Below are 15,445 nucleotides of genomic sequence, written 5' to 3' on the forward strand. Positions count from 1 at the left end.
AGACTCAGCCAGAGTAACTGCCTGCAACATGCTATTTGCATTTTTAAGGAAATACTTCTTTGAGACAGCTTGGGTGAAAGGTCGTCATTTGCATATAAATGGAAAAGAAAGTGTGTGATGCTGGAAGTTACATCTATATTATTTTCTCAGCAGTGAGCTGCTGTTTTGGAGATTAAGGGACGCGGTTTGCATTTGGCTTTTGTTGAATAGAGAAAGTACCACGAAAGCCAAACTGGAACAAAATAATGAGGGAAATGTGCTAGAAGAGAGAAGCAGCATTGTGTTTCTGGGAGATGCTCTCCTGCAAGCCTGACACCTCACACGCCTGTTTGCACATCTGCTGGGCACACGCAAATGAGTGTGGCTGGACAGGGCTCCCTCTGAGTGCATAGAAGGATGGATGCTGGAGATGAAGCCAGGGGCAGGAGTGGTCCATGCTGTGAATAAGCCTGGCAGAGGCAGGGGGGGAATGCTGGCACTCATCATTTGCAAGTGATAAGCCAAGGTTTGCTTGATAACTTATTTTCTTCTTTAATATTATTATGTTTTCCTTTTCCTTCAGACTCAGGTATGTTTGGAGAGGAATTAATCAGCTCAGTGAAGTTCTTCCAGTTGCAGCAGGAACACTCACACTTAGTATCTGGCAGGGCTAAGGCAGGAGGCAGAGAGGTACATGGCTCAGGTCTTGCTCTTGTGTTAACTGCATTGCCTGTGAGCTTTTCCAGGCCCTGCTGCTGCCCTGGGCCTTGGAAACACCAAAGGGATTCTGTGGTGGAAAGCCTCAGTGCTTTGTTTCACCTCTTGTTGGTGGCATTGCTCGCCACACTCAGAGCAGCTTTGTGCTTTGACAGCTCCCCCATGGAGCTGGGGGAAAATGGGATGTTGAACAGTGTTCACTCTTTAATCTTTTTGATCAATACTTAAGAACACTGCACAGACAGCAGCGCTGCTGTGGGCACGCAGCTTTTGTTCCTCTCTTGAACAGTACACAAGTGGTACAAGGACGGAAGGTGAAAAACACCTCCTTTTATACCCTCTGCAGTGCTGTGTACTGTGCTGCTGCCACTTCATAGAAAAAGAAAAAATACTCTAATAAAAAGTCCTATTAACTGGCCATGAACACTGGAGCATGAATATTGCTCTTAATGAGGGGAGACCTCAGCCTCATTTGCTTCCCTGCATCATGGGTGCACAGAGCTTCAGCTCTTGTGGTGCTGGGTGATGCAGAGAAGCAGGATGAAATGCTGGTCCTTTCCTAGGGCTCATTGTGGTGTGCAGAGGTGCTGGGCAGGGAAGGGAAAGGGCCCCAGGTGAAGGATGCCAGCACAGCCATCACCAGGGCCTGGGGATGTCGGCTCCTCACATGGTGAGGTGATGTTTGTACCTTGCTCTTGGTAGATCCTGCTACTGAGCCCAACCACTGGGGGTTTTGCTCTCTCTCCAAGGAGCAGGTTGCCCCACTTCTTCCCTTCCCATTGCAACATGTTCTTGCACTTGGGAAATTCGGATAATCTTGTGATGAAACCAGTTGCTCGGTGTCATGTCCTAGGGCAATGGGCAAGGTGTGATTCCCTTTTGCCATAAAGGACCTGACAAAGGGTTCAAAAGCATCCAGAAGTGCCAGGTATGACAGGGCAAAGCATGAGCTGGCATGGCTGAGGTGACCACTGGGGCTGACACAGCCACCTGGGCAGAAGTGGCAGCTGACAGCATCAGAAGCAGGATGAGCCAAGGGCTGAGGTGGCATGGGGCTGGGAAGTAGGATGTGAGTCACTTGTACTTCAGGCAGTGTTGGAGGAGGGAGTTGAGGCAGGGGATGCTCCCTGTGCTGCAGGAATTGCTGGAAGGAGAGTGGCAGGTTCTTGTGGCTGGAGATGGAAAAGCAGCAGCGCTGTTCTAGCATTGACCTGTGCTCTCCCCCTTTGCACAGTCAGATGGAAACCCTGGTGCTCCCTCCTCTCTCCTGTGCCCCCAGGACCTGCAGAGATGAGCAGGGCTGTTCTTGGCTGTTGGCACTTAACATCTCAGAGCTGTGCTGGTGCTGAGCCGGCTGCTTAGTGTGTCAGCAATGCACACTGTGCTGCAGGGGTCTGTTTGGCAGTGAAAGCACCAGCAAGGCTTGATCCTGTTGAAATCAAGCCCTTTCCTTTCCTTTGGGTAAGGGGAAAACAAAAGGTCAGAGTGCACATCACAGATTTCATAACCTTTGACGTCACATCACGTGATTTGGTAGCATGGTGGGTTAAGCCAGCACTGAGTTTTTGCTGGGGTGGTAGGATCACAAATTCAGCTCACTGGTACAATGAGTTGTTGGGTCTCTGAACAGCCATGCAGTGCAGCAAGGCACCCTCCTGCTCATTGCTTCAGTGAGGGGGGGCATGGCTGGGAGCGAGGTGGGGATGAGGAGCAGTGAGCTCATGAGCAAACTTTGAGCCCTGCAAACACAGTCAAGGGGCCAGGCCCCCCCCAGTTCAGCCCCAGCTTTGTAGGAGGAGCTATTCATGACTCCTTCATTTCTTCTCTCATAGAGATTCTAAACCCTTTGGGACTTGCCCAGGTGAGAACAGTGAAGCTCAACATCCCCATCCCTGGAAGTGTCCAAGGCCAGGTTGGGCTGGGCTTGGAGCAGCCTGGTCTAGCGGAAGGTGTCCCTGCCCATGGCAGGGATTTGGAATGAGGTGATCTTTAAGGTCTCTTCCAAACCACACCATTCTATGATTTGCCTGGTGATTGCCCAGCTCCTCTCCAACCATAAGGAAAAGTATCTTTAGGGGTCAGAAAACAAACAAAGAACAACCACAATCAAGCTGCCTGTGCTACATCTCCCACCCATACAACCTGTCTTAACTGATTATTAAATCATATTTGCTGATAAGTACAAGATGTAATATCTATTACACAGCTGTTAAACCTCAATTAATATGTTTTAATGATCAGTCGTTTACTGTGCAATATACAATTAACATCCGGTATTAGCTCTTAAATTAAATGCGTGTTTGGGAAGCTAAATTTGCAGCACTGAACATCACCATGCCACGGTACACAGTGATAATTGCCTCCAGCAGACAGGCTTTCTGTGCCCCGAGAGGGGGTTAAACCAACACCCTTGGCATCAGAGAAGAATGGAGGAGAATTCCTACAGGAGCCAGGTTCTACTTTGTCGGTGTATTTTGATCCCTACAGAGGTTTTCATTCATTTCCCTTGGAAAAAGCACCCCGATGCTGAGCTGCTGTGCGTGTGAGAAGGTTGAGCTGTGTGGGGTACCGGCTCAGAGGGGTGTTTCCTTGGCAAGGGTTGGGCAGGAACACAGGGCAATTAGTTGTGCTGAGTCCTGGAGGCTCTGCAAGGGGGTTTGGTGCTGCAGTTTGGATCTGAGACTGAAACCTTAAATCAAGGTTGATTCATGTTACCTGCCAGGAGGAAAACCCTCACTGCCCCCTGGGTTTGGAGCCATGCAGGGAAGCAAACTCAGCTCTTGGTGTTCTCCAGGCAGCGCCAAAGAGCTGTGTGTGTGGGCAGTGCACTGCAAAATCAGTCACAGAATGGTTTGGGTTAGAAGAGACCTTAAAGATCATCTTGTTCCACCCCACCTGCTGTAAGTAGGGACACCTTCCACTAGACCAGGTTGCTCCAAGCCCTGTCCAACCTGGCCTTGAACATTTCCAGGTTTGGGGCATCCACAGCTTCTCTGGGCAACCTGTGCCAGTGCCTTATCATTTTCTGAGTAAAAAGTTCCCCCTTGTCCTATCACTATTTGCCTGTGTAAAAAGTTGCTCTCCTCTCTTTTTTATAAAACGCAGGGGTGTTGGGCATCCAGCAGTGCAGAGGGGTGCAGGGGTGGCTTCTCCAGCCTCGAGAAGTTGTAAAATTTGATTTTAATTATGTTTGGGTTTTTTTTAAATTAATTTTAATTCACACTAAAGATGGGGGCCAAAATGCTCCCTCTGATCCCTGGCACTGCTGCTGTATCTGCTCTGACAAGTGAGCCCACGTTGTCTGGCAGGACACTGAAGGACCCAGCTTGTTCTCAGCACGCTGCTGCCTTGTTAACACAAGATTCACCTTACTTGAAAAAGTGTTCCTAAGCAAAAATGAAGAAAAATCTTTCCTTCTCCCTTCCTTTTGCTTTTGTCACACTTGGGGGAGCAAATGAAGATTGATATGTTTTTCTTCTAGTCTTTCAGTTTAAATATGCAATGGGGGATCTTATAAGAAAAGGAGGCCTTCACCCCTCATCTTTTCTCTACAGACCTTTCCTCTCACCCCAGTGCTTTGCTACAGCAGATGCAACCTCTGCTGAGATTTGGAGACAGGGTGGTGCTGCAAATGTGGCTCCCCTGGTGCTGTAAGGACATGTGTGGGAGCTGGCTGCCACCCAGGCAGCCCCCTCCTGCAGCATCCTGCCTCATTTTTTATGCACTCTCCTTCCAAAGCTTCCTATGAGGTTTGCTGTGTTTATTTTTGGGGGAATTCTCTGCCATTCTTTAGAGGGTTTCATTTTTTTCTGGGAAATCAGTGCTTTCTTCTTTCTCTGTAAATGGAAAGTAAAACATGCGTGTCTGATTAATACTCAGAATTGCTGGTGTCTCCCTCCCAAGTTCCCACATCACCTCGTTTGGTGTTGATGAGAGTGACCCAGGTGTTTCATGGAACCTGTTCTTCTGTGCCAGGATTGTACACAACTTGCAATATTTTGATTCCCAGCTGACAGGTTTGGGAAAGAACATCATTAGGAAGAGGATGATTGTGGATTGTCCTAAATGTTCATGGGGAAAAGCAGCCTGTCCACTGGAGGCCCCAGTGTGTGCTCCAGTCCTGACTGTGTGGAGGGTACTGGAAGGGAATTGGTGGGGGAAAGCTGGCAATTTCCTTTGGAATGTGAACACCAGGCAGTGATCCCTCAGACCAGCTGAGCATCTAGATTATTTTCCAAGGGGGAGTTGATGCAAGTGCTCCCAGCTGTGAGCTTTGGCTGTCTCAGCTCAGTGCCAGAAGGGGACCCCAGAATCAGCCATTAACTCCAGGATCTGCTTCCCATGGGCTAAAACTTGTATTTCAGGCAATATCCCACATCTTCCCTTGGATGGCCCGGGTAGGGGTTAACACACATGTCCTTCACATAAGCAGTGAGCTTTGTTTCTGCTGAACCCAGGATCTGGAGGGAGGTGGAAAAGGCAGAGCCAGCAGTGCAAGCTGATCCTCTCCGGAGAGCAGATGCATTTAAGCAGCACAAAGCAGAGGAAATCTGATTCCAGTGTTGACAGAGCTGCCTTGGCCACCCAAAGTGGGCTGGGCAGAGGGGCTGGAGCAGGCAGGAAGGCTCTGAGCTGGTGTGGCCAATACACCTTCATCCTGGCCAAGCCTCCTTGCCCCAACAGGCAATCCCTTCCCCTCTTGCTTAAAGGAATAAAAATACAGGAGGTTGTGATGGGACCTGTGGCAAGGACAAGGAGGCACTTTGAGCCAGATTTATCTGTGGCAGCTTCCAGAATTCACCCTTAGCCCGTGACTAAGGGTGACACACATGAGAAAACAGGCTCAAAGAAGGATGAGTCTGGATGTGTGTTGCTAATTTTTCCTCCTCGGGGTTGAATCTCCACCTTTCAAAAATATTAAACCCATGTACAGCTTTGATCTGGCATTCAGGATCCATTGTTTTCTACAGTTTAGCCCACTCTCTGCTCCATCCCATAGAGGATTCTTCTTTAAAACACGCTTAGGAGAAGGATGTCCAGTGAAATGCTTCAGATGAGCAGGCAGGCTATACTGGCCTATGAATATGCTATTGAAACATCTTTATTTCTTCTTATTTGGTATTTTTGCCCCTCTGTTCTCCTTTCTTCTGTCCCTTTCTAGCTTTTTTTCCCCCTCATTTTGCTTGGTTTTAATCATCTGCCTGGCCATCTGTGCCTCCCCGCTCCCTTTCCTCGGAGCTTCTCCAAAGCAGAATAATGTTTCAGGGACTCTTGGATTTTGCCTCCAAGCCCTGTACCTTTTCTTGGGCCCAGGCTAGAACACAGTGTTTCAAACAGGGTTTGGAGTCTCCTGTGAAACCTAGAAAAGTTCCCCTACCTGCCCTCTTGGCTTCAGAGCAGCTGTTTAAGGACAGACACAAAAAGATGACTTTCACAGTCACCTCTCTTAGGCAGGATCTTGGATGTACATCACCACAGGATTGAATTATCCCAGTTTTTCCATGTACTTGTTCTTGCAAGAGCACTGTGGGAGTTACTGGTTGTTCTGTAGTCTCTTGTAGTGGCAAAACAGACACAGGCAGGGGGGAATAAATTCCCCTGGTGATTTTCTGCATGTTCTCCTAAAAGCTGCTTTGTGGCAGAGCAGTTCCAAAGTTGCTTGGCTGGTGTCCTAAACAACAAGTTATCTATTGGTGGCAACACAGCTCCTACAGGTTTCCTTTAGCCTGTTGGAACCTTCTCCCTGTTTTTCCTGTCTTTGAGATCCCCCCAAAAATAAACTGCATGGTGAGAAATGACCCATTCCCAGGATGCTGATGACAGACAGTGACCATGGAAACCTGTACGGGGACCCCCCTCTGCAGTCAGTGATGCCAGTTCACTGTTCTAGGTGTGCAAAACTTTTGTGCAATATTAAAAATTAGCTTCACCTCTGGAAAGGGAAGAGAATGTAAAGGGAGAAGCCCTCTGCCAGCTGCCATGGGCCCCACGAGGTGCCCAGCTCAGCAGTGATATTCACTGTTAATAGAGTGTTTTCTAACTGAGCTGAGCAGTGTTGCAAGGTTTGGGGATGGATGAGGGTGCAGATTTGTCATGGCTGGGACTCTTGGCCTTGGCGTGGCATCCTGGGGTCCCACTCGGGGCCTTGAGACCCTGAGGATTTGCACGGCAGGGAATAAATATTGCATTTTCACCGCTGGTTGATGCTGCTGACGGGGTGCCAGGCTGACTCTGGGTCCTGACCCCGCGTTGCTCTTTCCCTCCGCAGAAAATGAGTTTCGGGGTGAGCTGCTGAATCAGAGGTGGACCTGCGGAGAGAAGATCAGCAGCTGCGAGGGAGCCGCCAGCCTGCACGGCACACACATCAAGGTGAGTACACAAGATTTTACTTTTTTAGCACAGCCACCACCCCATGTGTTGGCCACAGGATGAGGGCCACGTGCTGCTCCAGCCCTGCTGGACCAGCTGGCCCTGGGGGACGGAGCCTTTCCGGTACCCAAAGTGATGAGCAGGACTTGGAAGTCTCTTGTGTCCTTGCTACAGCCAAACCTCCTGTGCCATGAATCCAGGCAGGGAGGGCTTCCAGCTGTCAAGATTTGGCTTGGAGTCCAGATATTTAAATCCTTGCCTTCCTCTCCGGTGCCATCCTTCAAGGGTGGCTCAGATCTGGGTATTTAGGTCGCTCCCAGGGCTGTTAAAATAGGCCCTTTCTCCAAGGCGCCGGCTGGTCGGAAGGAGCCCCTCGAGCACCAGGTGAAGCTGTGGTGCCTTTGGAGGGGACAAGCGAGGCATTCATTCCTGCCGGGACCCCGGACAGCTCCTTGGGCTCAACAGAGCCACTCATTTACTGCTGCAGCTGTGGCTGATGAAAGAGGCACAGCCAAAGCTGTCAAACCTCCTGGCAGATTCTCTGCCAGCAGATCAGGAAGTTTTAATTAAGCAGAGAACTGGGCTGCTCACTACACAAGTGGTGCTTCCTGTCCTATTTTGGCCTCTCAGTAGTGAGGAATCATCTCCAGTGCGTGGATGGACCCACCTGGGTGGTGAGGAAGCCTCCTTGGGTGACTGATGTTACCGAGCCTTCCTGTATCCCCAGATAAACCAAACCCTGGTAAAACCCCAAGCCAGCAAAAATCCACTCTTAAAAACCATCCTTCTTCACTAACAAGCTGTCAGCTGCACACAGGTGTCGCCAGGAAAGCTCACACCTTCTTAGAAAGCAGAGTAAGCAGTTGTTGCTATATTTAAAATGAGCTCAATTAAGGCTTTTCTATTGAACCTGCCAAATAAGCACTTAGATTAGATTTAATAAGATTGTCGTATGTTAATAAAGCAATGATTACAAAAGGTAATATTCCCAGTACCTGGTGCTCATCTAGTGCTCTGCCTCTGACAAGTACATCGTGAATATTAACCATTTCTTGCAGTCCCCATTTCTGCTTCTGTGTGTTTTTTGGGGGTGAGAGGAGGAAATGGTGAGAGGGAGTCTGGAGGGAGCCTGGATATGTGTGTGTGTGTGTGTGTGCAGCCCTCTTACCTCACAGAGGGAGAGGTCTTGATCCCTCTCTAACCTTTGGATCTGCACTGTGTGCACACACTTGCACTTACAGGTGTGCTGATAAATACATATTGTATTTAAGTGTAGTTTTTCATGCCAGTCACAGCTCGTAATCCACAGGATGTGCAGCGGTGAAGGACAATGGGATGTGGGGCACATTTACTTATTTATTTTTGCCTCTGAAGAAGTCCAGGCATGGGATACAATTTCCCATGACAGGTTTGAAATGAGATCTCTGCGGTGCTGGCGAGAGCTGATCTCTGCACGGAGCCAGCTGAGCCCGTCTGCGTGGACGCTCCTGGACTGTGGTGTCTGATGGCAAAACGAATGTTTGTGTCCCAAATCTTTCTTTTCCAGTGCCATAGGGAGCTAGCTGGGGTGCAGCTGAATAGCAGGCAGCTTGTTGGTGAAGGCTGACTGCTGTCAGGACAAGCAGGGATGGTGCTGGGGTCACCAGAGCCCATCCCTCCCACAAGCACTGGCTATTTTGTCCTCTTTGGAGAGATGCACGTAGCTCACTTCAACAATCCCCTCACATGCTGCCAGTCGAGGATAATCTTATGGAAAAGGCAGCTTATTATCGAGCTGGAAAACAACGAGGTCGGAGAACCACGATTTATTTTTTTTTTTTCCCCCCCACCCCCTTCCTCTCGTGGCGTGAGAGCCATCGGCACGTATGGAGCCACTTAGGCCTCCCCGGCATTGGGATTGCGTGTCGTTGTAGCCCTGTGAGACAGTCAGGGGGAAAGTGCATGTCAACTTAAACTACAGCGCATGAAATCACCCGGCCCGTTGCGCGGATGTCGGCGCTGCGGACGCGCCCGGTGCAGCTGCGGCTTCTGTCAGACGTGATGCTCGGGAGCAGCTTTTCTGCTCCGCTTCCCCTGGCGTGGAGGGAGGATGCTGCTGCCATCGCCACGGAGCGCCGGCGCTCGGGAGGCGTTTCACTCGCAGCACCGGCTGCTTTCCGGGGCGGGGGGATGTTGGACCCTTCCTGCAAATGCAAGCTGACAGCACGGCTTCAGGAAGGATGTTTGTGACACAGCTGTAGTGTCGGATTCGAGGTGGGTACAAGCTGTGGGTTTGCGTCTAAACGCATCAAGGAAAAAAATCCCACACCCCGCCCCCGACTCCAAGCCCGGGAACACCGAGCAGGGTGTCCTTTCCTGGAAGCAGTCACAGCAAAAGGCAGGCGGGAGTTTAGTCAGCCGAGGACAGGACTCACAATAGGTGGAATGTCAGGAGGATTTAAATCAAGCTGCCAGGAAGACCCTAAAGGAAGAAGAGGGGGAAAAAAAAAAAGAACTCCTAATCTCGGAGTGTGGTTATAAAATAGCAGCTGGGAGCTACTGTTGAGGCTTTCTTAAAAGTAGAAGCACACTGTTGATCAAGGGTATTTCTTCCTCCATCACCTCTCACTTAAGTAAGCTGGAGAAGGTCCAGCAGGACAAAGTCCTCTTCATTTTCTGCAGTGACCAAAGATGCCGTGGCACTTTGCAGAGAGCAAGGGGGAGAAATTTGGAGGCCCAGATCAAGGTCTCTCCACCCCTTTTCAGCCTACAACAGGCAAGGAGGAGGAATTCCTGGTAAGGTGGAGGAACATCCCCCTCCTCCCCAAAAGAAAAAAAAAAGAGGGAGGAGAAATCAGGACAGGCCATTCAAACCTGTCCTCACCAGCTGGTAGGACTGAAGGGCAGTTTTCCTGCCTTTTCCCTTGAGGAGTTAATTGAGGGGCTCTTTGGATCTGGAAGAGGGGGAGGACCAAGCAGAAAACTGCTTTTCAACTATTCTGTAGGAAAAATGTCATTTCTTCTGGCATGTTCCTTCTGCTGCTAGGCAAATGTAAGTTTAGAGAGTTTTTTTTAAAACTAAAAATAGAGGCTCTGTGTGTCCGTCTGTCCCTCTAAAGCTCAGATGCAGCTTCTTGCAATTGGCATTTTGCTGTGTCCACAAATAAGCACTGATGGAAGCTCTGCTGCTTTCGGTGTAAAATAAATATTCCTGCTGAATCCTCACCTCCCTTTGTCCAGCTGAAGGCTTTTTCAGCATGTTTATTTTCTCTGAGCTCCGTGGTGCTCTTGAATACATATAAAGTATTAGTGCTGACCGGGGGGAATTTCAGCAGGGCCCTTAATGGCATAGATTTGCATAGAGCTGTCGAAGCCCAGGCACACCTGGGCATCAGCACATGGTGGGCTCCCAGTGGGTTTATGTTCTGTTACGTTCCTTGGTCCCCCATTGCAAAGGAAATGTGTATTAAGATAAGAAGGAAGAAGAAAATATCAACCCTGTAGGTACTCCATAAAATGAAACTTCAGATCCATGCTGTATTGCTGTCTTGGCAGCAGAACAAGACCTTTACTTTAGAATCAGGCTGTCAAAATTCACGTTGTAACAGCGGGTTAAACTCTTTCTCAAGTTTATCTGTTTGAACCTCATTGACTTAGATTTGCAGTATTGACACGTCATCATTTTAACTTGTATTCTGGTTGTGTCAGGGAGCTCCTTAGTGTGGGGTAAACACATGGTGCCATGGTGCAGGGGATATTTCTTCCCTTTAGAGAGAAAACGGGGGAAAAGGGGGTACTCAGAGATGAAGTGGTGTTCCCAAGGTTTCCCTGATTGTCAGTGGCAGAACACTGAGTTGAATCCTGAAGTGAGTACCCTGAGACCCAGCACAGGGTCCTTTCCTGTAGCATTGGGTTAGGAAACCTGCTAGATGCTTATTTTGATTCAGTCTTAGAGACAACCTATTGATAAGTGAGGAGGAGCAGAATAAACCTCTGCATTTTCCAGCTGGACTAACATGCCTGTGGCTGGCATTTGGTAGCAATAATTTATTTGCAGGTTTCCCTTTGGATTGCTTTGTTTTCACTCAGAGTTAAAATAATAAGAGTGAAATCCAGACAGCTTCTCAGCCTGGCTGTTATGTGAACAAGTAGAGAGACCTAATGAAAATACCCTGTTGGCCTCCAGGACTGCAAACATGCACTGTGTGACCTGAAATTCTGCGTTAAAACGATCTGTCTGGAGGGCTTCTGGCTGAGAGGGCAATAATAAAGGACAGTGGTTTCATGTAACCTTCCTGCATCCGAGCCCGATACCACGGAGGCTCCTGAGGTGCAGGCATGGCTGTGCCAGCTGTTTAAGTGGACTGGGAGGAGCAGGGCCTGAGCTCCGAAATGGATCTTGTTCCTGGTGTTCCTGAACTTTGGTGGGGAATGAGGATTTTTGAGGATGCTGTTGCTGTTAATTTAAGCTGAGAAAAGCAGCCTGATGGTAGAAAACAGAGTCTGGGAGTGCAGAGCCCACCCCATCCTGCCTGTGATGCAAGTGGAATAAATACACAGCGGTGAGGCTGTGACAAGTTCTCTATATAAGCAGAGGGGTCTTCCCTATGGGGAAACCCTCAATAATTTAGAATTTTGGGGTTTGGTGGTTTGTTTTGTACAGTAGGTGAGGCAAGGCAGCCTTTTTGGGTTTTGCAGTCTTCGGTCCTCAGCCAGCTTGGGTCTGTCCCTGTCTTAGGTGGCTCCTGTCCCCACTGCCCATGTGATAACCAAGTGTGCTCCTGTCTTCCCAGGGTGTTTGATCCTGGCTTGAAAGAGGTGTGGTAGGCAATGGGAGGAGTTACTTTGAGGTGCTGTGTTGTAGTGAGGCTCCTGGATGTTACCTCAGACGTGATACTTAATTTCCTGAAGACAAATGTTACATGACATGGGATTTCCCCTATTTATAGATCTCCCACATTTATAGACAAGCAGCTTGAGCCCTTCCCCCATGCCTGTCCTCGAAGGGCAGGGTTAAGAAAAGTGAAACTTTTGCTTTGCTTTTCCATGCTGGCCCTGTGGCCTCCTTTTTTTGGCCAGAGCTGGCCCCTTGCAGGTGATGCCCATTGCCCTTCCCACAGCCTGACCTCCTCTGCCACTTCGAATAACTGATCTGCGGGAAACCCACACTGCCAAGGCACCAACCCAACATGTGCCAATTCCTTGGGAGATCTGTCAAAAGAAAAAAAAAAAAAAGAAAAAGAAGAAAGAAAAAGCCCTCTCTGAAATTCCTTTTGGTTGGAGGCTCCCAGCAATCCAAGGTATTAGTTGTATTGTCGGCGTGCGGCGGCATCAGGGAGCGAGCTCAGCACACGCCGACGTTGAAAGGCTCATAAATGTAATGAAGTCCCTGTGACACCTGCTCCTCTCCACACTTTAAACGTGAGCCATTGGTCCGCAGGGAACCAGGGCTTTAAAAATACAAATTATAGTAATTGTCTGCTGTGTTATTGGGAAGATTGTAATAAATGTGGAGCACAACACCGCGGTGCCATGAGCTGAATGCTGACAGGGTGCATAAATTGCTTCAGGTTTTGATTCCCCACCACCACTTTTTTTTTTTTTTTTTTTTTCCCTTTCCTATCTAACCTCCCCATGTAACAAATCACATAAATCATCGCATGCTAACAGTGAATTTCTGGAGGATGGCAATGGAAAGGAGAGAGGCACTCAGAGAAATTTCATCCCTCCTCTCTGAGGTGGTTTTAGCTGTGGTGCCCCACAGGCTGGGAGCCTTGGTTTCTTCTCCCTGCCTGCCCAACAGCCTCCCTCCCTTCCTCTTTTCTGCCTCCAAATCTCAGGGAAAACACCAAGCCAGTGCATCCTTTGAGGGTGAGGACCCCTGGCCCATCCACCAAGAAAATGTTTTAAGATGAGTGTGGGGATGCAGTGGCACATCATACCTGCATCATCCCTACTGCCAGCAGAGCAGCATGTGCTCTGCATGTATGTCCCTTCCTGCCCCTTGACCAGCAGCTACTGGTGTCCCTGCTCTCTCAGGGGTGTTAGAGGGTTAGCCTGGAACCTCCTCATTTGGGGATGGCCCAGGAGCTGGTTGGATCCTTCTCTAACTGGGCCTTGTAGAGGATGATCTAAAGTGAATTTGATTTTATTACATCAAATCCCACTTGCAAATGGTCCTTTCCCCTGCTTTTCCCTTTCCTTCTTGTTGTCTCAGGAGGAAGTGTCCCACATTGTAATATAGCAGTAAAACCCAAGTTTTCTTATCCCCAGCCTATCAGGCTATGATCGCTGTCCCTGCTCACATTCCAGTCCTGCTGTTTCCCCTTGGCATTTTCTGCCAAACATTCCTGCCTGCAGAGAGAGCATCTGTGTCAAGGGCAAGATGTAAAACAGCCCTTTGACCACTTCAGCACCTCTGTTGACAACTTTAATGAAATCCCATTTATATTATTCCAGCTGTGTCTTTCTGCCATGCCTTGGAGGTCCCTGCTTTCCTGCTCTCACCTCCAGGCACTGCCTGATTTCAAAGCCTCCCTGACACCAGGGCTTGGGTGCTGCACCCCAGAGGTGGCTGCACTTCAGCCTTCTGCTACCTTGTGGTATGTGGTGATGTTTAATTAATATCAAGCACTTTGAAGTCCCCAGTGTTACTTATTCATGCTCGTGTTCCCCGCAGACCCTCCTGTTTGATGTCCACGTTGGGGGTGTCATTTAGATGCAGTCCTCTTTGTGGCAAATTTAAGAAGAGAGGAGAGGTTGCTCTTTAGGGCACTTGTGAAAAGTTGCCCTTTTCAGGCAGGAGATCATCTTGGACACATATTCAGAGATTTCTGAATACATGCTGGCATGGCACTGGGGTGCTTACAGTACTTCTGTGGTGTAAACCCAGAGAAACCAGTTCTGCCCTTAAAAAGTGCATTCTCAGGCACAGCCATTCTCCACCACCGACCATCACATCTGGGTGTTTGTCCCTCTGTGGTACCCAGCAAGCAGAGGGTCCTTTCTGTGTCCTGGGATGTGGAAATTAATTTAAACTTGCTAAGTTTGGGCACTGTGTTGAACAATTGCATCAAAGCAAGAAACCTCCACCTCAAAAACACAGGAAAGTTTTCCCTGCTGCCAAGGTATTTACACAAAGCAATAACCACATGAAAGATTGTTCTTTAATGATAATTTTCTTGCTTCCTTTCAGCAGTGATTCTTTTCTTTCCATTGCAGATGAGTTTAGAAAATGACGATAAGAGAGCACGCACGCGATCCAAGTCTGTCAGAGGTGAGCAGCTGATTATCCCACAGCACCACAGCTCCTGAGCTCCCTGCACTTCCCTTGTTCCAAATAGGCTTTGATTTTTCAGGTCTAGGCTTAACTCCCCGAGTTATGCTCACTGCCCCCCACTCCCCAACCCCACTTAAACTTTTCTAAAAATCCCTCAAAACTCCCAACCCCAAAGCTTTTCTAGGTCCTTATGATATTTAACCCTCATCCTCTACACCCAGAAAAAGGAAAATAACAAGCAAATTAAAAAAAAAAAAAAAAAAGCCCCTGTGCATGCTTTGCTGTAGGGGATGGCAATCACTGGAGCTTCAGATCAGCTCCCGGGGCTTTCATCATGCTCACTCTGCCAGCGGCTTTGAAGTCGCACATCTGAGAGAGCCTGGCAGAAGTAGCTCATGCTGGAGAAGCAAACGGGCCATCCCCCGGCAGGGATGGGAGGACAAACGACTGGTTCATGCAAAGCTCGATTGCTATTTATTTTCTGATTTAAAAAAAAAAAAAAAAAAAAAAGGAAAGAAAGAAAAATAAGCGCAGGTCTCTCTGCGTGCTTTCTCTTCAGGAGAAGGTGAGGGGCTCTGATGCTGAGCTCGAGGTGTCTCCTCAGGTGGTCCCACATCCATGTGTGATGGTTACAGACCAGCCTCTTGATTTTGGTTCCTTTTTGGGGTTGGGGATTTGACAGAGGACAAAGGTGGCTGGAAATGAGGAGTGAGCAAGGCTGGAAAGGTGTGATGGCTGCAGGGACTGCAGCTTCATCCTACAGCTGGGCTGGACCACCTCCCTTTGTCCTCACCTTGCTCTTCACAGCATTTGCATCTTTAAAAACAAACAAACAAAACAAATCAAACCCAGATGCTGCCAGTTGTGCTGAACCGAGCTTGGATATTTGGATTTCACTGCTTTGTTGCACATACACAAAGGTGCTCGCTCAGGTTGCAAATGAGAGCCCCCTGATCCTATTTATTTTCTCACACCCTGCCTTCCCCACACTTGAATCTGGGTTTCTCCATGTGAAAAGGTAATTTATTGTGTACACCCTGGGACTTGCCACTGCCTCCAGTTTGTTGAAGCTTGTGAGTCATCCCACTGGGAGCTGGATCCCAGGAAACCAAATTAGCTCAA

At 48.8% G+C, this 15,445-nt stretch overlaps 1 protein-coding gene across 7 annotated transcripts in view; it reads left to right on the top strand.

Annotated features, from left to right (window-relative positions):
- MYT1 (myelin transcription factor 1) overlaps window positions 1-15,445 on the top strand; it is a 64,365-nt gene that overhangs the window by 15,208 nt on the left and 33,712 nt on the right. For all 7 annotated transcript variants that reach the window (XM_050313525.1, XM_050313523.1, XM_050313529.1 and 4 more), the window contains exons 2-3: window positions 6,965-7,065; window positions 14,266-14,320. In XM_050313525.1, coding sequence (XP_050169482.1) covers window positions 6,965-7,065; window positions 14,266-14,320 — 156 coding nt within the window. The remainder of the gene's footprint in view (window positions 1-6,964; window positions 7,066-14,265; window positions 14,321-15,445) is intronic.

The sequence above is a fragment of the Myiozetetes cayanensis genome, unplaced genomic scaffold, assembly GCF_022539395.1.
Source record: "Myiozetetes cayanensis isolate MyiCay16 unplaced genomic scaffold, myiCay2020 scf19, whole genome shotgun sequence".
Lineage (NCBI taxonomy): Eukaryota > Metazoa > Chordata > Aves > Passeriformes > Tyrannidae > Myiozetetes > Myiozetetes cayanensis.